Source organism: Aulonocara sp. 'chitande type north' Nkhata Bay, linkage group LG16, assembly GCF_057382095.1.
Source record: "Aulonocara sp. 'chitande type north' Nkhata Bay isolate Kocher_YH1m ecotype deep benthic linkage group LG16, A_spYH_male_GT1.1, whole genome shotgun sequence".
Taxonomy (NCBI): domain Eukaryota; kingdom Metazoa; phylum Chordata; class Actinopteri; order Cichliformes; family Cichlidae; genus Aulonocara; species Aulonocara sp. 'chitande type north' Nkhata Bay.
The window spans coordinates 35,984,760-36,007,889 of record NC_141359.1 but is presented as its reverse complement, the minus strand read 5'-3'; the positions used below and the strand labels follow the sequence as shown (position 1 = coordinate 36,007,889).

Here is a 23,130-nt window from a genome sequence, read left to right as displayed (position 1 = left end):
AACCCTTGGAAAAAAATAATGTCAGTCAAAGTTTATAAGAACTGATTTGCAAAAAAATAAAAATGTAATAAAAAACTGAATTAAACCCATTAAATTAGATGGATGGATGGAGCGGCTCTCGGTGGAAGGGGGCGGAGTTTCCTGCGCTGTTTGAAGGGTGGCTCACAGAAAAGTAGTTGTGATGGCAGCGGAGTGAGCATCTTTGTCCTTGTGTACTTTGTAGATGAAACCTGGACCTGTGGTGAGTAAAAACGAGGCTCTTTGAAAGTCATGCGCCTGCTGTTTTGCGTGTCTCTGCTGTGCTCGCTGGTTTTATGCGGCCGTGGAAGGGCTGAGTTCACTCCGGCTGCGGGACACCCTCTGCATGCCGATGATGGGAACTTTTCAAACCAGGATCCCAGGAAACAAGAGCCCTTTCAACTCCAACAGCAAGCGCTGGAGCCCAGGCCAGGTCGGTGTAACGTCGATTTAAAGTTTACACTCTGTCCTCAGTTAAATGTTTGAGGAGCAAATGAACTGCATTACATCCTGAGAACATAACTTTTCTTTTAACAGTTCTTTTTATATATTCATGCTTCATCTTTCTTCCCCAAAAGGCTGCAAGTACCATATTATAAGAAACCTTTATTGAGCCGGCTTAGACCATCTGTATGAGGATTTTCTCACAAATCTGCAGATTTGCTCATGAGCAATAAGTGATGTTGGATCTTCCTGCTGCCAACTCATGAGTAAGGTGTCTCCATCTGTCTCCTTTTAGCGCATCGCCACCACCAGGCACAAATTTGATCATTTCGTGTGCACATTATTTACAACATTATGACAGTATTAACATGTTAAAGTGTTCTGGGATTTGGCCAAAAAGCATGTCAAACACATGCTTGGAATACAGCTCAGACAGCTCTCGATATCAGCTCAGTCTAGATTATAATTCCATGCAAATCATCTGCTGGCGCTACAGCAGGCTCATTCTTCTTTTTAACTTCTTCAATTTGTCTCCAGCTGAGCTGTTTTAATTCACGACATTTAAGGGAGAATCTCATTCGGAAGCTCGTCTGTTCTTCTCCCTCGCTCGCAGACACGCTTGAGCTTTTCGTGACAGACTTTCTGCTTCCAGAGGAGCTGAAAGAGGGATTTGTGACCTCGCTCTTATCAACTGATTTCATGACTTATTCATGCTGATGTAGGAGTGCATTACCATCACATGATCCCCCGGTCTGTGTTGTTGACTACAACACTTGGAAATGTACCCAAGCATGCTGTCGTCTCTGGCCATCCCTCCCCCCGTCTGCAGGCCTGCAGCTGAGTCCTGACAAAACCACGTCCTCTTAGCTTCCCTGTCCCTTCAGTTCCAAGTAAACTCTCAGGGGGAACAAATGCCCACTTTCCACTTGAGTTAAAAACAAAACACCCCACCCCCCACCCCCACAAATACAGATGGCCTCTTCACCCACACTGAGATTAATGTCTTCATTGTTGTTCCCTTCAGAACGAGCAGATCGGCAGACTTAACGATTTAATCATTCGGCCTCGGGGAACGTTGTAATTATTTGACAAACATGACCATTTTAGGACATCAGCCCCTACTTCACTAACCAACCTCCAATGTGATTTTTTTTAATGTCTTAAACCTTTCTTCGGTTTGATATTGCTGATTTATGCTTGTTGTACCCCACATATTAAAAAGGTTTAATTGTGTTGTCGTCCATCAGTGGAATATGTGGCCTAATTCCAACACATACAGACAAATGTGGGGGAGAGTGGGGGTGGCACAAGAGATAAGTCCCTGTGGGACCATCTGTCTGGTCTGAAAACTGACCAGTCAACATGTTTGCGTTCCTTCCTGTGGATCTCTGATTGTTGTTGTCATGTCTGATAAAAAGAAAAAGGTGATAATGTGGTGATGCGTGTCAGCATTTAGCCACAGAGTTTTCAGTCATTATCGCCCACTTTAATATTTCACTTCAAATCTGCACATATTTATAAAGTAAAGCTTTGTGGAATTCTTTATTACTTTTCCGCGGAGGATGATAACACCATTCCAGCCACATTGTACACACAATATGGAATCCATTTCTCATCTGCACTCACTGACCTCAGACGGCCCACTTCATAAACCTGGTTCAGTTCGCCAAATGGGGAGATTATAGTAATCTGGCACGAAGCACCTCCACTACAGATTTAGTGACCCCCTTCTGTTATGCTTGGCCACTAAGGCGGAACACACATGAAGCGGAGGCTGCCTCTCCCAACACAAGTCTCCTCGTGTCCATCTGCACTGGTGTAAGTATCTTGGTGGGTTGATAATAAAACAGCCAAATGGACATGTTTGTTTCTCATTGTGGCTGAAAATAAGGAGCTCCGGGCATTTGTCTGCCTCTGATCAAAGAGAATTGTTCGGGGCAGTGATATGGCTTGATGTGGTTATCTGGCTTTGGCACTTGGTGAAACACTGGGAAAGCTGGTCGCATAAAGCTTCATGAGTTTGCAGTAAACCTTTGGCATCTCCTTTGGAAGCAGGATTATAAGCAATCAAAGCAGCAGCGATTTCATCCGCTGCTGCTGTCAGAGTGGTTTTGTCACCATTAGAGAAAGATGCTTATGGCATTACATCGCTGCTGTGGCAGTAAGCAACACTTAGCCATTAATAAAAAGTGTTATGAAGGCATTTTCATGAGCTCATGGTGAAAAATAACTACAGAACTGATGATGATCCAGCTGTTGAGATTTACGACTCCCCAAACTCACTTTCCCAGCTACGCCAGAGGTGCAGCTCAGTTGACAGTGTTTATTACAGTGCATAAGGTGAAGGAAGCTAATGTAGCTCTTACCACAGTGTTGCATCTGTACACAGTAAGCTCTTTGCATGGAGCATTTTCCTTTTCAGCGGCTTTATTATATTTGATATGGGTCACTGGGCTCAGATGTTTACAGCTATTCTGTGCAATCATTCGTTTGATTTCTTTTTCTTCAGTAAATATGTGCTGCTTTATCCTCGTGCTTTGTAAGCTACCATGACAGAAAGATGGATCCACAGAGTTGTTTTACTTCATTGAACCACTGCTTGTGTTTGGACTGCTGAACTTGGCTGTGGAAAAAGTCACAATTTAAAGATGCATTAATTGATTTTTTTTGCCACTTAGCAAAATACGATATGAGCATTAGCACCTAGCTGCCTTTTTACACACCCAACTCTGATATTCATCTGAAAGGCTGAGGTACCTGTCACGTGTTACTCCAACTCATATAGAAAAAAATAGTGTGCGGAAATGCAAGAGTGAGGACCCACATACAGGATGCAGACTTAAAACCAAAAGTGAGCTGTTTTATTTGGGATGATGCAGACTGATAGAGTCCAAAATAAAATCCAAAATGAGAATACAAAGAAGAAATCAGGTAGGGTGCTCAGCACACACTGTTCACTGAGGGGACTGAGGGGAGGGTAGGACTATTTATACACAAAGTGATAATCAGGGAAGTGGAAACAACTCAGGGAATAAGACACAGGCGTAGATAATTCGAGACAGAAAATAAGGCTCGAAATCAGGCACCATGGCAGATATGTGGATCTGTAACAGCTCAATAGGTAGTAGCAAACTTTGTCTGCTGTTTGGTGACGAGCAGAGCTGAAGTGTGCAGCGCTTCATAGAATCTTCTGAAACCATGTCCACTGGAGGGGAAGACACGAAAGTCTACAATATGTAAATAATTAAATCTAACAAAATGCATTGGATTATCTGTGCCAGATATTTATTTTAGCACCATCTGGTTACTGTTAGCTATATGCTAGTGAGTTACTGTAGGTAAAGAAATTGCTAATATAAAAATGTTACTCTGAACTTTGTTAATTGTCCACATTTTCCTGCAAGAAAAATCACCAAGCGTGTTTCAAAATGATTAACTTATACAAATGCAGTAGTTTAAAATTGAAATTTATTTATTAGTGGCTGCACTTATAGACACATGACGTGGTTTTTCTGTACCCACCATCAGAAAGATATTTAAAGTGCATGACCACACTGCAGCCCAGACCATAGACTGTATATAAAAGATGGCTGTAGCTTCCCAGTCTCAAATGCAAAGTCCATTCCATTTTCCAGTGGGGGGAAGATGGTAAAAAGACAAGAATCTGAGTGCCTCGGGCTGTTTTGATCTGTGCCATTGTAACATAGTTAAATAGAGTTGAAGTTAAATCCCGCTAAATGGGACATTGGCGCCACCTACTGTCGAAAAAGTTACCCTGCAATATTCACAAAGGGCAAGGGATTCTGGGTAATCCTCAGAATAATGGAGGATTCCTGCGAGGTAAGGAATTCGCAAATGTCGTGGGGAGGAAGAATCATATCGCAGGCTGTTAAAGTAATACAGTCTGACCCGATTATTTTTGTTGTTTATACATCATTTGTTGCGGGTCATTTCTCCAGTCTTTATGTTGAACTGAGTGCACGTTTATGTGAGATTTCTTTATTGGGAGGAGAGGAAACAAAATGGGAGCATAGTTAGCTAACTCTGTTGTTGCTTTCCCGTTTAGATTTTGTGCTGATTGCCCACGACATTAAAAAGAGAGCATTCTAACCATTGCCTTTTTGTTGTGAATGCAGGTATGTGACTGTGCCACACTGTTTAGAGAATTTACATTGTTTCATGTACAGCTTTAAAATATATTTCTATATTCCTTTCATTTGGGAAATTTAACATGCAATGTTAATGGTGTTGAAGTTTTTCTATTTTGGTTGTATAAATTTACCACTATACGATCACACTGCAAGTGGAAATGTAATCCTCAGAATAATGGAGGATTCCTGCGAGATTTTGTGCTGATTGCCCACGACATTAAAAAGAGAGCATTCTAACCATTGCCTTTTTGTTGTGAATGCAGACCAGAGAAGACACTACACAGAGGTCACACCATCAGTGCACACTTCACTGGGAAAATCATCAAGTTCATTTTGAGAGTCATGGCCCCCCATTAGGATAAAAAAAGGATTACTAAGCAATTGATTTCTGTGTAAGTGACAAATAGCTTCAGAAGCCACAATAGTGACAGCAAAAATGCTGAATTTGAGTCTTGACAGAAGGACTTTTACCAGGACTAACCAATGGACCACATCATTTGGGCGCATGCACACGCAGCAACCGGCAGTGAATGAGAGCTTGGCGTCAGAATCACCTTAATTAAAAGTCAGAAAATAGAGCAAGTGCAATCATATAAATATCTTGGCACCATAATCAATGAAAAACTGAACTTTGATCAGAACTGCAAATCAGTTGGTAAAAAGGGTCACCAGCACCTTTACTGCCTCAGGAAACTTGCTCATTTCCACATTGACCAAAAAAATTGAACTTTGTTTTATCATTCTGTTATTGAGTCTGTTTTATCCTTTTGTTTGGTGGCATGGTTCGGTCAGACCTCAGTCACTCACTGAATCAGATAGTGAGATGGTCCAGTCACCTGATAGGTGAGCCACAGTCTTGTTTAGCGATGACTTTATCAATCCTTAAAAATGGTTCCCATCCTCTACAGGGTGAATTTCAGCTTCTTTCCTCAGGACGGAGGTTTCTATCTCCAAGGTGCAGGAATAAGCGTTATAAAAACAGCTTTGTCCCTGTAGCTGTTACTGAATTAAATAAGAACTGTTTTTGTTTTTGATTCGAAACATTAAATTACTATATATGTGCTACAGTGAGGTTTATATTTATTAGGTATTTGTGTTTTTGAAGGGATGCCAAATGCTATCATTTTTTTCCGTAAAGCAAATTTAACTTACCCATGGGTATGAATACAGTTACCTCACCTTACCTAGGTGCCTAAATATATATTTTGTATGCATTCACTGTAGAAGACAGAATTGACAAGGAGATACGTTGGCATAAAACGAAAGCAGCCGGGAGCCATGAATCGTTTTCTTCACCAGGGTGGGCGGGGCTTTATCAAGCACTGTCTCTCTAAACATGACCTTGTATGCAAGGCTGCGTATTGAGGATTTAAAACAAAAATAAACAGCTAAAAGAGGCTAAAATACTCTAATCTAATCGTGTTATGGATTTAATCCAATGCTTAAATAAATATTTTGATTAGTGTAGCTTAATGCATCGGCTTCATCCTTTAGTCAGTGATTCTTGTTTGGCTGTGATGGATTACTGAGTATTTTGTATTGTTATGCAACACATTGCCCTTTAGAAGTCTCCATTAACCTTTTTATTGGTTTATTCAGTGTGAAAGTGGCTAATTGAGTAAGGTGCCTAAATGGGATTCTGTGGCTGCTGCTTGAAACATTTAATGATTAGGAGACTCTCACGAGAATTACAGTATTGAAAATATGTACCCTAGGCAGCTGTCTGCATGCTGATGTGGCAAAATGTTGCTGTGACTGCATGCTTTGCTGGACTAATTGCCCACTTTCAATATTAGCATTTGTGTCCCCATCTTTACAGTCCACTGGGATTAATTGATTGATGCCCTCGAGGGATTCCGTAAACTAATTTTCTTGTTGTTTTGTCAATAATGTCTCGTCCAGGTTAATTAGCACTGCAGCCACCTCTGTTCTGCTGAAATATTAAAGTTCAGTATTTGAAGCTTTTAATGTTCATGGAGCTTAAAATGATACATTTTGTTCAGAGAACATCAGAAACTTGCTCGTTCAGGGGTTGCAGTGATGCACTCTTACATATTTTTTACCTCCTCATCATAACTTCTATAAACTTGCAGATGTAAAGTGTCACATTTGTCAGAGCTGCAGCCATGACTATGCTCCCATCATTTTGTGAACCTGCAGTTATCGGTTTTCTTTCCCCAGGTTCTACCTTCAGCTTGAAGGTCCAGGTGAATGATGTGCTGAGTCGTCAGTACCTGAGCCAGGCAGTGGTGGAGGTCTACGTCAACTACACCAAGACCAAAACAGCTCTTTCTGGGGAGGATGGTGGGGTCTTGCTTCACATACCTTACCACACTGGGATGCTTCTCACAGTTGTTGCCTGCCATGACGGCTACATTTGCACACTGCTGCCTTGTAAAACCGACAAAATGCCAAGTATGTCATCTGTTCAGGGTGTTTGCACATTGTGTGGATGTTTTTTTTCCCCATGCTAGCTCTCATTTTGAAATTTAGCTCAGCTCAAACCATTTATTCTTTGGTTATAGCTGAATGTCACATGTTTACACCAGCACTGCAGAGAGAGAAGAGAATTGTGGGGGTTTTATTTCATCATGAAAAGCAACCAGGGAAAACACTTTGATTCATGCGCACTTCTTTTCGAACGTTCTCTGTTTGTGCAAGGCCAAACGTTCCTCCACCTTTCTTGCATTTGACACCTAATTAGCTTTTCCTGGCTGCTGCAATCTGTCCGGGATTATTTTTTGACCCACATCTGGAGTGTTTGCTTCTTTTGCTCCTCTTCCACATTCAATGCTACATTTTTCCTTTTAACTAAAGCTTTGAATTGAAACCTCTTTAAACCTGAGCTATTGTTGCTGTAAGCCTCTTCCAGAAAAAGGCTTTTCCCTTTGCTTGTATCATTTGAGGGGACAGTATTAGCATTGAAGAATAAAAAAACCCCACACTGCCATCTAGTGGAAGAAAAGTAAACCATAGTGTGCTAATGCTAATTTGGGTTCTTTCCTCCTTTTCTCTTTGTCACTACTGTAGTATTTTCATCAGTGACATTATCACTTCAGGGTGTGAATCAAGGGAACATCTGGCTTTTTGAGGATTCTGTCCTGATCACTGGGAGAACATCTGGTACTGTATAAGCTGTTAAAGTCACTGATGCTCCTGTTCTCTGTTATTGGGAAATGTAATGTCCTTACAAATGTTTTGTATCATTTTGCAGATGCTTCATCCCAGCCTGTGGTCAGTTTTCCTAAAACCCTGCTGAACCTGACACACAGCAGTAATATCACCTCTGTTAAAGCCTTCCTGACCATTCCCAGGCTGACGTCAGAGCAGGGGGGCTTCCTGGCCACTCGAGGCATCATGAGCAATAAATCTGGTATTTAGATGTATTTTTTGTTCTGCAAAAGCATGAATAGCATAGTCAGAATTACCAGGTGTCTCACAGGTGCAATGCATTCATTACTTTTTTCTTTATACTTCATAATGTCTGCATTTGGGGGCAGCGAAGTGATGCAGTGGTTGCTTCAGAGCAAAAAGGTCCTGTGTTTAAACCCAGCAGTGGCTGGAGTCTCTTTGTGGAGTGTGCATGTTCTTTGGAGGTACTTGGGCTTCCTCCCATGAGGTTAGGTTCATTCTAAACCGACCATAGGTGTTTTTGAGCCAGCTCTCTGTGGTAAATGGACTGCTTCTTTTACAGTACTTTTCTACCATGCTTGAGCACTCAAAGCACTTTATACTATGAGTCTCATTCATAGGAGCACATTTTTCTATGCCTAAGTGCTTTCTATCTAACATTCACACACATTCACACTCTGAAACCCATCAGGAACAACTCAAGGTTCAGTATCTTTCCAAAGAATACTTTGGCATTCATACTGGAGCAACAGTAGACACCGAGGTGCACCATACGTTTTGCCCCGTGACAGCTGGGAGAAGCTCCAGCCCTCCTTTTGACCCTGGATGGACATTTCGTTGATTCATTTAAAAAGTTATGCTATGACCTACGCTATGACCAGTGTGTAAAATGGTCACCACAAAGCCACAAGCTATGCATATTTTGACAGAATATCATGGAAACGAAACAGAAAATGAAATGCAGCTCCAACAAAGGCCGGGAAACTACTTTTAACTGGGTAAAGTCGGCAGGAGACGATTGATCGAGTTTCCTTGAGTTATTTTTTAATTTCGTGTTGTGGAAAAAGTGATGTGAAGTGACACATTACTACACATGGCAGCCTCAAAAGAAACGTGTGATCTAAAAGACGTTGGATGCTGATCTGTGGATGCACTCCCACTGAAACCCACAGATGATTAGCAGACAGACAGAACGGCAGTTGAAATGAAAGTAACAGCGTGAAGACAAGTACTGGGGCACAAAAAGGGAATACATGAGTACAAGAAGAGCCGCACAAGAACATAAAAACAAACTTTCTACTTGTCACATATATTTTTTTGAGGGAGTTTTTGAAATTGCCTTAAAACGGAATTTGTTTTCCTTCACATGATGAACTTTGGCACCATCTTGTGGTTCTAAAGACAAATACACGTGAAATTTTGGCTTGAAGCAGTTAAGGCCTTTACACAGTTACATGAGTTTTGAATGGGTAACAATTATTTATAAGTTCTACACAGATTTAAGCAGTACTAAACTACAATACCAAAGCTGTATTACACTAAAGTATTATTACATGAACCTTTTATTCAAGAAAAGAAAAACAAAGCTGTCGGAGCTAAATTTGCCCAGGGCACATAATAACCTGCTCTTCTCTTACACATTTATTAATGTCCTCTAGGATACGTCAGTGTGGAGTTAAGCCCGGTGGCAGCTGTCAGCGTTCAGCTTTTCTCAGGAGACACGGAGTTACATGTGACTGGGCCTGTGCAGATGAACCTCAACATTCCCGACAGCTTTGGACTTCAGTCTTCGAGTGTTATTCCAGCCTGGTTCTTTAACCAGACCACTGGTGAGTAGAAATCATAATCACACACATACTAACGCCCCACTCATCTGATAAGTCATTAACATAAGTGCGAGAAAAGAGGATATAAGTGTAAAAGGGTTGCTGGGTCTCTTCAGGGGCATGGATGAGAAAAGGATTAGGAAAGGTGACATCAGTAGATGGAAGTCTTGTGTGGACTTTCACAGCTCCTCATCTCGGCTACTGGATCGCAGCACCTGTGTCATCTAACAGAGGTAAAAGTCACTTTTAGCAGTACAGACTTTCAGATATTTTCTGCACTGGAATAATTAATAAAATTGGATTTTATCATTGTATTAATTTCATTATTCACAACCTTGGAAGGCAGCGACTAATATTACATATTATTACATATTTGATCACATTTTATGTTTTCTATTCTGGACTCTCTAAAAGTCCTCCTTCTGATCTTCTTCAGGTTTCTTTGAACTTGCCATTCCCATTGACTTCATCATACGGCATTCCTTTTTCCTAATGGTTCTCTTTGGAGGGACACTCGTTATTATCATCTCTCTTCTGGTTGGGTTATGTTATTGCAGGTAAAAAGAAAAGAGAAAAAATACTTTTATACTAAACTATACCAGATCCAACTAGAGATGGCACGATACCACTTTTTTATGTCCGATACCGATACCGATATCATAAATTTGGATATTTGCCGATACCGATATGAATCCGATATAGTGTTTTTTAATCAACAAAACTGTTTTTTTTAAATATCTTGCTGCATTTTGTATAAGTTCATACTCAAGTTTAAAACAACAACTACACTAAAGCTATTCTGTTATACCTGTATGCAAAAAAAAATATTTCATAGTTCAGCAATACTGATCAATCTAATAAACTTAAACCTACACCATCCTCCCTGTTCTGGTATTTTAAAGAGTACTTAGCATAAATATTAAGCAGCCTAACTAATAGGGTTCCAACTCCCAGCAACAACAAAAATAAATAAATAAAAAATAGGGAACCACCCCTCACGCTCCACCTCATGATGCTTAATCGACGTAATCAACCTTAATTTGATGCAGTGTGAAAAAAAAAATGCACAGAAATCAATTATTTTTCAAGAAATATTAAATAGATTCAACATCTTTCTTCAACAAAATTGCAGACTGCACAGATGGTACCTTCCCAAAGGAAAAAGTACTATAGCTTACTAGGGTATATATATTAGACTTAATAGTTACTATATACAGTAATGGACTTCTATTTATTTTGCATCAAATTAAAACTTTGGGTGTCAGATAATTATTTATTAAAAGCTAGACATTTTAAATGAGAATAAGAAAGAAAAGTATGTCTTTGTGCCCCCTTTTCCCTGTTCATGCCCTATCGGCCCCCCTGGCTAAACTTTGCTAGATCCGCCCCTGCACAGTTACCAGCGTCAGCTACGTAGAAAAAGATCCTCGAGTAGAAAGTAATAATAAATAAATTCTAACAACAGCTGATCAAGCTTAAACGTGCTGCTGTTGTTCAGCCGCTGGTTTCCTCTTTCTGGTGCAAAGTGGGCCAAAAACAAACCAGAGAGACGGACTCGCGACAGAAAAGCCGATCAGCTGATCATTAAGCAGTTTCATGATTGAAGTAGCAGCAAGAAGAGGCAGTCACTCCATATATCGTTTGTTAAGCTTAATGCAGGAATGCTTTACAAACATTCAGAGATGGACTTACACACTTGCTTTACTTCTCTCGGGGATAACTTTGTCGGAGATGAAATGCCGGGTTGCTAGCGAAGCTCCAAATGCTATCCAGACCACCGACAGGTCCCGCATGCCACAGCCGCTCTATCACGTGATGCATACTGCTCCGACTGCTAACGTTCTGAGGCGAGTTACGGCGTGTTGCAAGTTTTGTGAGGTGCTTTCGTGATATTTAATGGATCGGATTACATTTTTTATTTTTCTCCGATATCCGATCCAGTAATTTAGGTCAGTATCGGACCGATACCGATACGTAATATCGGATCGGTCCATCTCTAGATCCAACTACAACATTAGAGCCACCTGCCGTATACTGTGTAGGAGCCACCTGCGCCAACACATCAGTTCTGACCTACTGAGATGTGGACCTGAAACCTGTGGCGAAGTCCTTTAATGCCTCGTATCAGGATGTTTGCAGTGGGTCATTTGGGTCCTGCAGGTTTTCATGTGGGAACTCTGTGGATCAGAGTTGCTCTGGGTCAATGCTTTGTGCTCTTCGATGGGATTTCGCAATGTAGCAGAATCCTTTAGTCCTTTATTTTCACAATAGGGAGATCTAAGACAGGGTTGGGCAACTCCAACAATAACACCCTGGGTCAATACACCTGAATCAAATGACTAGTTCATTACCAGGCCTCTGGAGAACTTTGAGACATGTTGAGGAGTTAATTTAGCCATTTGAATCAGTTGTGTTGGATCAAGGATACATCTAAAACCTGCAGCACATCAACCCTTGAGGCCTGGAGTTCTGACAAAGTATCCCAGTTTGGCCCACTGAGCTGCTTTACTTTTGTTAATAATGACAATGTTATGACAAAGGAGTGAAAATGGCTGGAAGGTTAAAATATTCTTAGACTTAGACAAACTCCCTGAATCATAAAGATATGAACAATAGTTTACTTACAGCAACTCCGCTGTCATGTCATGCACATTGCAATTACATGATCATAGTGACCAGAACAAAAACCTTCACACAAAGGCTCACTAATTCAAAAGTGCTGTCCAATCTCTAACTTTCAGTATAACCATGTCCTATATGGGCTATCACTTAGAAGTCACAATATACTTTTAAGTGAATATTTCACTGAAAACCCTCTATCAAATATTCATACTGTGGTCATGTAGCATCACCCAGTTCTGCATAATACAGGTAATGACGCGTGTATCATAAACCTTTGCCCTTTACACACTTGCTGGGCTCAATAGGACTATCAGGGACGAGCTGTTGATAGTTTTCTGTGGCGTATTCCTTTAAAGAATAAAAAATTAATCTTAAATTTACCCAAATAATCATTTACTAATGTCCTGGTTTACCTGCAGGTGTTCCTCTGGTGAAACTAAAGCAGCAAAGATCCTACCAGTGACGACAAAAGACCAAAAAACTTCGACATGTGATGATGATCTCTTTGAAGGGAAAGCTTCTCATTCACAGGACCAGCAACCTGAAGAAAAGAGGGACAGTAGACACAATGCTTCTTTCATAGCCAACACCAGTGCTGTGGCCATTATGCTGGAGAATGATCTGAACACGGACCTGAACGATTTGACGTGTTCACACAAGACTTCAGAACAAAGAGTTTCTGTATCTCTGACAGATAATTTGTTTTTCTACAACCAGCCTGTTGCAATTCTTCACACTCCAGCTTTCTTCCATTTAGAGGAGCAACCAGAGGAGGCCCAGTGGAGCAAGTCAGCCACCCTGCCCCGTGCAGGGGCTTCAAATGGTGCTGCCACAGAGCCTTTGAGTAAAGAAAACTTCACCCAGACACAGACAAAAGGTCCGCCTGAGACCCAGCACCAGGCAGCAGAAACTGAAGACAAGCTTGGAGCTTCAGGTGGCTCCCAGACAGCAACCTCCACCAACACATCCAGGCTCCCAGAGTCAGTGTCAGTGCCCGGGACGTTACATAAAATCTTGGACAGCAGGCACTCGGTGCACGGACAATCCAATATCTCCTCACTTCAGCCTCCTCGGGCCTGGTTTGTCTCACTGGAGGGCAAGCCTGCAGCTGAGATCCATTACGCTGTGTCAGAGCAACAGAGGAGACGGAGACCAGTCGAGAGTCGAGAGACCAGTTTAGACTCTGGGGTGGACATGAGTGAACTGAACCAGACGTCTGGCAGGAGGGCGGTAACGCTGGAGCGAAACGCTACTTTTGTCAAAAGTGCATCGAGCAGTAAACATACGTCTGCACAGTGACTCATCTCTAACAGCCTTATCACCCATATCGCTCCAAGTTTGTTAATGAACAGCATCACGTTTGTATCACAGGGGAATTATGTATGTTATTCATGAGATTCAGTGCATTTCTGCCATAAGACCTCATAATGTCTGCATTTCAGCTACTGTACATCTAGAAGAGTCCACATTTCACAACAGAGCGTATGGACTTGGTGATCGTTCGCTGTGGATGTAACAATACATGTGCTTTTAACAGCTTCTAACATGTGTATGCACTCAAAGACTAATGTATAATATTATAGTAAGATGTTGTATATTAATTTATTTTGTGTTACATATTTCTGTTTTCATGTAAATTGCTAATGTGATATAAAATACCGGAACCTGGTGATGTTTAAAAGATTTTGTTTGTTTATCAGAGGGAAAATCAGAGGGAGAAGTCGTGTAAATCCACATGTTTGTTTCTGTGTTAATGCAGGAAAAATACATGCATCCATTTTTTTCTACTTATTCAAGTCACAGTGGGAGGTGGGGTAAACCCGGGACAGGTCACTAATCAGTCTCAGCACTAACACGGAGACAGACAAACATTCACACTCTCAGCCTGTTCAGGATCACCAGTGGACCAAACCCCATGCAGGTGTTTGGACTGTGGGAGGAACCCATGTACCAAAAAGACAAGCCAGAGCTCTCACAGACAGGCTCCAGGCTGGATTCAGTCTTGTTGCTGGGAAGCAACAGTGCTAGCTAACACCTCGATAATAGCCAGTACTGTCACAACCTGGCAACTTTGAGCCATGACAAAAGGTGAACACTCCTTTAGGGTATGCATGTGTGTGGAGATGTGAGTGTTGTAAATACAGTGAATTACAAATAGCAATAGAAAAACAAGTGGAACACAGGGTGTGAGGGCAAACAGGTCCATGTGAAGCAGGAAGGAAGAAGAAAGGGCCAATACAGAGCCCAGATATTGCCTTTTGGCTCAAGCCACTAAAGCCCTGAAACACACAAAGGAAAGGTTTAAAGTAAGGGTGGTCATAATATGTTCGATTTAAAATTACAGATCTGAAAACAGCTAAACTGCTAAAACAGAAACAGAAAAACAAGTTAAAACATTTTGCCTTTGCCTTTCATCACTCTCTCTATTCTAAAAATGCTGAGTTATAGATATAATTCAGAACATATACATTCACAATTTTGAGCCAATTGTTAGAAACCATCACTGGCTGATGTCCCAAGGAGCCAGACTTTCGTGTTATTTTTCCTTTTTTTTGGACATTGGCTGCGTTTTCACTCATTTTCAATCCAGTCTCATACATCCGACCATTCTCAGATGATGTTTTAGGCTGCTAAACTAGGAATCAAGATAAAAATAAGGTCCTGAGATGCATCTGTCCTTTCAGTTGATCTATCTGCTTTTCACTAAAACCTCATCAGAAATGGTTGCAGTGGAAGGAGCCATTCTTGAGAAAAGGCTGAGGTATGCAATTTTACACAAGAACTATTCTGAAAATTAGTCCAACAAGTTTTATGTTGTGATGTTTGTTTTAGTTCAAAGTGCCAACTTATACGGAGAGGAGAGAGGTACAACAGTGAGTATCTACAACTATAAAACACCTTAATATCACCTACATGGACCTCAACACTATTGAAGCAGTGTCATCTTGCAGGAGGACAGAACAGAAGGCAGAAAAATGCTTGCTGCACCTACTTCCCATTTTCTTAGCAACATATAAAGAAAGAGAAGGTGGCTCAACACTGCACATATTTGCAACAAGGAGCAACAATGCACACCGAGAGAAGGGATCAGACTCATGAAGCTCACCTTTGTAACCCGCCATGTACCTGACATAAGGTAGAATCTACATTTATGAAACAGGGAGTTAGAAAGAGGCAGCGTGATTGGTACATTTCATAATTCACATAAGCAGCTGAGCTCTGATAGGATTCGATACCAGTCTGAGCAACAGAGACCTTGACCACAGTTGCAACCCACCAGTTAGTCTGCTGATTCTAATTTCACCTTAAAAGAAGAGAAACCTCAAAACAACAAAAACGAGTAATTAACACTACGCAATAAATCAATCAATAGCCAAACACAGCACAATCTGATTCTTGGATTATTTTGCAAAATGTAAAATTAGAATAAAACTGGACTTTCAGAAAGCACCTTAACAAACCCAGCCTCACTCTGAGCAGCTGATCAGTCAGCTCAGTCAGTTCTGAGTATGCTCAGCCGGAGTTAAGCACATTTATGACATTTTTTAAACTCCAAAAACAGCATGTGGTCACATCATCAACAAGGCCATTCTGATGAAGCAGGCTGTTTATTTTCTCAAGATTTCTAAGTTGTGTTCAGTTTGATTTCATAAAGTAGTCTGAACCTAAACTGTCTCACATCTTATTTACAATGGGGAAAACTAAAGATGGGCCAGCTGGGATCCTAACTGGGCATGTGAGTATGCTGCCTGTGTGTTACCAGTATTATACTGTAGTTCGCATGCCTGTCGATGTGTTTGCATGCCACGTCAACAGAATCAGGAAGTAACGAAACTTTTTTTATTTCACAGAACGACAACCACAAAAAGCCCTGGCCCTTCCTTTTCCTGCTAAACTTTAATCGCTCGCTTTAGAGTCAAGTCATGACTGAATTTCTGTCAACAAAGGTAAGCAGCACGTATTTGCCATGTAATGCAGTCCATGTAATTCTACCAGTGATATTATTTCGACTTGATATGCATTAAGAAACATCGGTTTTATTTTAGCCTATACATACTACTGTAACCATTCCTCGCCGTCAGTCCCCTGACCGTGGTCGGGAGACGCGAGGGGAGATGCTTCCTCCAGGGCCGAAGTTTATCCTCCTTCGGGGTTAACTCCCTTCACTTTTGTGGAGTAGTGAGACAGACAGACACTACTCTGTAAAGGCTCTGTAAATAGTTTGCATGTACAGAGGCGTAAACGGCTTGGTCCTTTACGCACAGAAAATTACGCAATCTATTGCCATGTAATCTATTCCATATGTGGCACATATTTTAAGAGAAGTCCTTAAAGGCACCATTATAGCAGAAGAAGCTTCTTCCCAGCATGGTACCAGAATCTTTACTTGTGAGGTTTTGAGTTTATTCATTTAGTACCAAATCGGGCAGAGCACGTGACCCTTGATATTAGGCTAACCCAGTAAAACACTTTCGATTCCGTTTGAATAGTTTTCATTTTACGCCAAAGATAAAACCGTTCAAAGTTCGGAAATAGTAACACCGCTAAAAAAAAAAAAAAAAAAAAAAAAAGCTCACTATGTATGATGCACGCAGACCCACATCCGGACAAACAAGTCTGAGTCTCTCACACGAACTGCGTTAAAGTCTGTGTCATGCTCAAGAAAAACGTTGAATTCCACAAAGTATGTCTGCACTATTTCAGGCCACGGACAAACTAAACTCACAGCTCAACAGACTGTGCGTATGGCTTTCGAGTGACCCTGAGTACATCCTGGAGCACTGCGGGGATATCCTATCCGTGAATGAATATAAAAAGGTAATAAAGCAAAGCAGTGGTTCAGAGCAGATGAGAGAACTTTTGGAAATAATCATTCAAAAAGGAGAAGATACCTGTCAGAACTTTATTGACACTCTGAGGAAGCACCAAGGACACTTCCCACAACTGAAGCAGTTTTTCGTCACTGAAGCTGAAGGTGTGTGAAAGTCCCGTGTGGTCTGGGCCGAAAATGAGCCTCGGCCTGTGAGATTACCACCAAAGGAAAGCTGAGATTACATTATTCATATATATGTCTATTTTATAGTTCCAGGTTCATCCACTCCAAGCATGTTTGCTGATGGTAGCAGTGTTGTGTCCTGCAGAGAAATTACAAACACAACTGCAAAAAACATTTCAATTAACATTCAAACAGTAAGCCAGCCGGCAGACAGCAGTTTGTCTGGTAAGAGGTTTTTTTTATATTTTTTTCTATGTGGAATCATATAAGGGAAACCATTAAATGCACTCATTAACACTTTATATTAGGTACACCTTTTCAACTGCTTGTCAATACAAACATCTACTCAGCCAGTCACATGGCAGCATCTCAGTGCATTAAGGCAAGTAGACATGTTCAAGACAAGCTGCTGAAGCTCAAACCAAGCATCAGGATAGGGAATAAAAACGATTTGAGTGAATTTGAAGTTAATTTGGTTTGGTAGTAGTTCATTATTATACAAGCAGTGAAACAGCTATTTTGCTGTATTTCAGTTGAGTCAGTAGCTATTTTCAAACATATTTCAAGTTTGTTTTCAGTTTGAGTCTTTTTATATAGATTTTATTACAACAAGCTGGAAATTAATTTTTTCTTCTTATTTTTTCTGCTTCTTACAGGAAATATTAAACCCCAAGCAGATCTCACTGCAAGTGGCGGCGGTGTTATATGTGCTGATAAAATATCAGGTGTCCATGTTGATGAGTGTATAAATTTCTCAGTGAGTGTGAATGCACCACAAGAAAACACAGGTAATATTTTGACCTTAAATGTGTAATTATTGTTGTTGCTTTTTGTTAGTCTGTAATTCATAAATCAAATTATGCAAGATTAAAAAAAGACTTTTGGAAAGTAAGTAATTCCTGATGGTTTTTCTCAGGTATGGTAGAGGACACACAGCCACCTCCTGAGGTACAGTACAAGAATAGTGTTACTGGCAAGAACACACATAGAGGTGTTCACTGACACAAGATGGTATTGATGGTTTTGGGATAAGTCAGTTGAAGTTAAAGTTATGCTTCCTACACAAACAGGGGAAAAAAACGGATATCCTACAGTTTTAGTAAATATTGCACATAGTAGGTCTTACCTCAAATGAACAATTGTAATATTTTCTTAGTTGGCCAATGATCTGGCACACAATCACTTGTGAGGTCAAAGTGTATTTTTTGTTTTTAGAATTTGTTACCTTATGCAGCTCTTTCTCCTAAATGTGCCACGGTACTGGCATGGTTATAGGGCATGGTTTATTCTTCCTGAGAAGACTGATTTGCCCTCCTCAGTGTATCATTGTAAACATATAAAAATTTGAATGTTCATTTTTGTCATTTCATTCTAAAAGGTAAATTCGACCGATATAACATGTAAAGTGAAACATTTCAAGCTTTTTGTGATAATTTTAGGTCAAAGCTCATTAAGAATCACAAATTAGAGCATCTCAAATGATTAGAATATTGTCTAAAGTCAGTCAAAGGATTTGTTACAAAAGAGTGCATTTATCCACTCGGTACATGGTTGGAGCTGCTTCAAAATAAGTGGCTCAGTGCAGGGTGACATTTAGCTCAGCTGAGTGTTCCCAAAGCCTGGTAGTGACCTTCGCAGTTCTCTGTTGATTTGGGTGTTTCTCAACTTCCGTTTGGTGTTATCCCAAAGATGAGGTGCAGGTGTGGCGAGTTGGCTGGCCAGTCGAGCACAATAGTATCACGGTTGGCAAGTCATTTAATAGGAGTTGTGGCACTGTGGTCAGGTGCCAAGTCCTGCTGAAAAATGAAATTGTCATTTCCATAAAGCTTGTCAGCAGGTGGAAGCATGCTCTAAAATCTCCTGGGAGAGGACTGTTTTGACTTTTGATTTAACACAACAACATGGTGGAACACCTTCTGTATTCAGCAAGTGAATATATAGAGTTTTTTATAAATTTTATAAATAACATTTCCATAATAAAAATAGTGAAAACAGTTAATCACACAGGTGAATTTGTTTTTTCTGGACTGAAGTTTTGTGAATTAAGCCTCCTCACCTGGACTTTTCAGTCTTTCAGTATTTTGCTGGAAAAATATTTTCCTTTAAATGTAATTAATAATGTAGTTTGGCATGGATAAAAGAGGAATACATGGCACCAGTGAAAAAAAGAAAAAAAAAAATCAAGAATTTATACAAATGCCTAGAAAAAAAATACATTTACTTCAGACTAATCAACAATACACTGTCATCTTTTTCAGGGTCCTGCTGTGAGAAAGATCAAGGAGCACAAGGTGGAACTCATTAACTGCCTGATGGGGGATGTCTTTATTCTGCAGTGTGTGCATGCCAAAGGAATCCTCTCTCCCAGACAATATGGAAATCTGAAGCACTCCTCTAACCCAGAACAAACTGTTACCAACCTGATAGATCTTCTGATGAGTAAAGGTGAAGAGACCTCCGATCAGTTTCTCCAGATTCTTAAAGATCCTGAAGTTGATGCAACGTATCCACAACTGAAAAACATTATAAAGTAACTGAGATCAGATCATATGTAATTTTTTTTTAGCTAGGATGAAATTAAATAATGGTAAAGGGAATTTAATTTTTTGAGCAGTGTATATACACACTTGTACATTCCCACAATTTTGATGTAACTGTGTGAGATATACCCTTCTGCTTTTCAAAACAGGGCACTGAAGTAAAGACTATCCTCAGAGTTTCATACTAAATCTTAAGGAATTAAAAATGAAGCATGTGAAATGATTTTGTCTTGGTAGTTTGTAGATGATACACTGAGATTGGTTGTATACGTGTTATAGCTATGTATGGGCACCAGGTGACAGCATGAAATATGTTTATATTGTTAGTAGAGTTTTAACTACTACTGAAGAGAACACAGATGTTACAGCACACACGAAGTTTCACAAAAGTTGAGTGTTTAATGGAATAAAATGAAACTACTTCTCACACTGCTTTTTAAACATTTTTCTTTCAGTAATAATAAAACTATGTTGCTGTAGTTTCAGTGCATAGCATTTCAAACCATTTAAAAGTATCCTACTAATATCCAGGTTATCCATTAATAATTGCTGAGCTCTAATTTAATAGCAGAATACACATTGGTTATTCTGACTGTGCTTTCCATCCCCGTTGAAACAGTAATCCATCACTACAAGTTTTCCCCTCTTGGGTAATGTTGTATTCTGCTATAGTGGAGACTCTTCATAATCTACCCCAGGGCCTCCTCCCAGTAGGACATGCACGGAGAGAACACAATCTTAAGGGGTTTAATATGAGTGTCCAGGGTCTCTACTCATAGACTTCTTCTACTGCCACTCATAGTTTGATGCTGTCCTTTAATATTTTTGAGCAGTGAACATCAAAGTTGGTAGCCTGTCAATAAGGGCAGAAATTTATTAGACAAGATCAAATTAATCTGATTAAAGTGAATGGAAGATTGTGTCACTTCAAAATAATTCTTCTGATGAGTTAAAATTGTTTTACAATGAATTATATATAAGTAAACTAATGTTTTAAAATGCATATTATAGCAAAAACTGTTCTGTACAATGCAGTCAAATATCAAATATGCTTATATGGTGAAAGCTGTTTTTAAAATTCCAGGACAAAGACTTTTTCCATTGAGTTTCTGGGTCACTTGTACTGTACTGTCAAAAACACTTATTTACATTGTTTGTAACTGAGACGTATTTTATGTTTTTATGATACAAACCATTGTTCTATATTTAAATCATACACCAGGTACAACATTACGACCACCTGCCTAATACTGTGTTGGTCCCTATTTTGCTGCCAAAACACAACTGACACAATTCGTGAAGCTGAACTTAATAAATTGTGTAAATAATCAGTATTTATTCAGATTTGGAAGTACACATTTGTTGAAGTGCGTGCTTGTGAGTCCTCAAAAGTTACACACAAATTACTGCACACATTTATAAGTCTTAGTTCATGCTTGCAGATTCGTCTGTACCCATTTGTAACCCTTCTGAGGCAACTTTCTCTCCATACTCCATTACAACTTGGGCCTTGTTACACTCACATAAATCCTTACACTTGCACATTTGTCACCATGACAGGTGCTTCCAGGTTACTTTTGTTTCTTTTGTCTGTGAAGGTTCTCAGTCATCCAGGTCATCGTAGTCAAAGGAGCTTGCAAAGAAAAGCGTCTGGACTTCTTTAAGTTGCTTGAAGACGTTTCACCTCTCATCCGAGAAGCTTCTTCAGTTCTAAGGTCAAATGGTGGAGAGTCCCAGATATAAACCTAGTGGGAGTGACCCCCCACAGAGGGACAAAAGGACCCCCTGATGATCCTCTAATCGCCTGAGCCAAGGTGGGAAACTGGGCGTGGGTCCCAATCAGCCAGAGTTTCGGGTGTGTTCATTGTGAAACCTGGCCCCACCTTATCATGCAAATTCCTGAGGTCAGATGGCCCAGGATGTGAGTGGGCGTTAAGGCGTCTGGGAAGGGATCTCAAAACTGGATTATAGATGGCAGAGAGTTGGTGTCGTAAACCCCCGCCTCTGTTCAAAGATAGTCGCTCACAGTGGACATTGATGGCTTCTTTCACTCCTCTTTCAAACCATCTGTCCTCTCTGTCCAAAATGTGAACATTGGCATCCTCGAAAGAGTGTCCTTTATCCTTAAGATGCAGATGGACTTTGCAAGCTCCTTTGACTTTTGTTTCTTTTGTAGGTTTAACTGTACACCAGAGAACACTTGCAAGGAGAAGTTTCCATTTTTGCATCTCTCCTGTGTTTTTGTACCATCATGAAGTTTAGTTGCTGCTGTGTAAATTCTCCTTTTGCTTGGTTTACATTTTTCTGATAACCTCTTTCCTCGCTGATGTCCAATCACGCCTTTTTGGATTTTAAACTCACTAAAAGATCTCCTCAGAGCAGCATTTCCCGATGCTGCAGTGTGAAGGCATTGCCTAGCATCAGGTAGAATATGGCTTTTCCAACTTGGTAGAATTATAGCCTGTAATCATGTGTGAAATATGAAAAATAAAATGTAGATGTAAATGCAATTCTAAATAAAAGGTCTATGGATGTTTTTTGTTTACAGTTTTGGAGGTTTTAGAATATAATACTGTTAAGTTTTCAGATCATATCCTTCACAAAATATAGTTCAACAAGAGATGTTCTGTTTCTTTGGATGCAATCTTACCAAATACCAAAGATACAGACAATTAATAATATTTTTGGATAAAAACTGGATAAAAAGCACAAGTAGGAGTATTGGTTGGTTGAAACCAACCAAAGTTTCCATTATTTGATTCTGGAAAATTGCACTGAAAGAAAATTTGCTTGTTCAGGGTTTTAAGTGAGACTTACGAAGTTAGTAAGTATATGTCACACACAAAGGACATGCAGAGGGTTGGTGTGATAGAGGAGGATAGTAGGGACGGGGTGAGACTGGATGGTGATCTACTGTGGTGTCCACTAAGGGAGCGACTGAAAGAGGAAGAAGTGTAATGTTTATTCACTCTGACTGAATTTTAGACATTGTTTGAAATTAATTCCCATAACTGACGGAGCAAATTAAGCCCTGTAAAAGGTGACTTCAGTCAGTGTGTGTGTCTGTGACCAAATGATATTAATCGCAGTTGTAGTAAATGGTTTTTTTTGTTTTATTTCGTTTATTACCTGGAAGTAGTACTTCATGTTACAGATTTTAACTGAATTATGCTGCTGAACAGTAAGACTTAACCAGACAGAGGAAAATAATTAATGTCCTTTGTTTAGTGACTTTTTATAATTTAATATGAAGCTGAGAGGAAAATACCATCCAGACGAATTGTAGAGTTCAAAATGTGTGTTGACGACCTCTTTGCTGAAAGTTTTTATATATTGATTTCTCATGGATGAATTTATCCCACCGCAACCAGACTTGGAGGAAACTGAAGATTTAAAACTCT

General features: G+C 40.0%; 2 protein-coding genes across 4 annotated transcripts; both read left to right on the top strand.

Annotated features, from left to right (window-relative positions):
• The first annotated feature begins 162 nt into the window (after positions 1-162).
• On the top strand, positions 163-13,862 carry LOC147312007 (protein FAM171B-like). 3 transcript variants are annotated; one of them, XM_086266873.1, is made up of 8 exons: positions 163-451; positions 6,795-7,028; positions 7,644-7,736; positions 7,828-7,986; positions 9,404-9,574; positions 9,688-9,804; positions 10,008-10,128; positions 12,613-13,862. In XM_086266873.1, the coding sequence occupies exons 1-8, from the start codon at positions 271-273 to the stop codon at positions 13,490-13,492; spliced, it is 1,956 nt and encodes a 651-aa protein (XP_086122999.1). In that variant the 5' UTR covers positions 163-270; the 3' UTR covers positions 13,493-13,862. The 3 variants fall into 3 exon arrangements, with proteins under 3 accessions (XP_086122999.1, XP_086123001.1, XP_086123000.1); XM_086266874.1 differs by lacking the exon at positions 163-451 and adding an exon at positions 1,410-4,302; XM_086266875.1 differs by lacking the exon at positions 7,644-7,736.
• A 2,131-nt stretch (positions 13,863-15,993) lies between these two features.
• Positions 15,994-22,221, top strand: LOC147312006 (uncharacterized). Its single transcript, XM_086267339.1, has 6 exons — positions 15,994-16,140; positions 16,898-17,168; positions 17,277-17,414; positions 17,846-17,977; positions 18,106-18,137; positions 19,448-22,221. Exons 1-6 carry the CDS (start codon positions 16,117-16,119, stop codon positions 19,721-19,723), a joined length of 873 nt encoding a protein of 290 aa, XP_086123465.1. The 5' UTR covers positions 15,994-16,116; the 3' UTR covers positions 19,724-22,221.
• Positions 22,222-23,130: the final 909 nt, after the last annotated feature.

What these genes read in the sequence shown, in the direction of transcription:
- LOC147312007 (XM_086266873.1), top strand. Translation starts at nt 271, where the DNA reads ATGCGCCTGCTGTTTTGCGTGTCTCTGCTGTGCTCGCTGGTTTTATGC. An exon ending in ACCTGTGTCATCTAACAGAG is followed by an intron (nt 9,805 to 10,007) that starts GTAAAAGTCACT and finishes GATCTTCTTCAG; the next exon opens with GTTTCTTTGAACTTGCCATT. An exon ending in GTTGGGTTATGTTATTGCAG is followed by an intron (nt 10,129 to 12,612) that starts GTAAAAAGAAAA and finishes GTTTACCTGCAG; the next exon opens with GTGTTCCTCTGGTGAAACTA.
- LOC147312006 (XM_086267339.1), top strand. Translation starts at nt 16,117, where the DNA reads ATGACTGAATTTCTGTCAACAAAG. An exon ending in TTTCGTCACTGAAGCTGAAG is followed by an intron (nt 17,169 to 17,276) that starts GTGTGTGAAAGT and finishes TCTATTTTATAG; the next exon opens with TTCCAGGTTCATCCACTCCA. An exon ending in ACACACAGCCACCTCCTGAG is followed by an intron (nt 18,138 to 19,447) that starts GTACAGTACAAG and finishes CATCTTTTTCAG; the next exon opens with GGTCCTGCTGTGAGAAAGAT.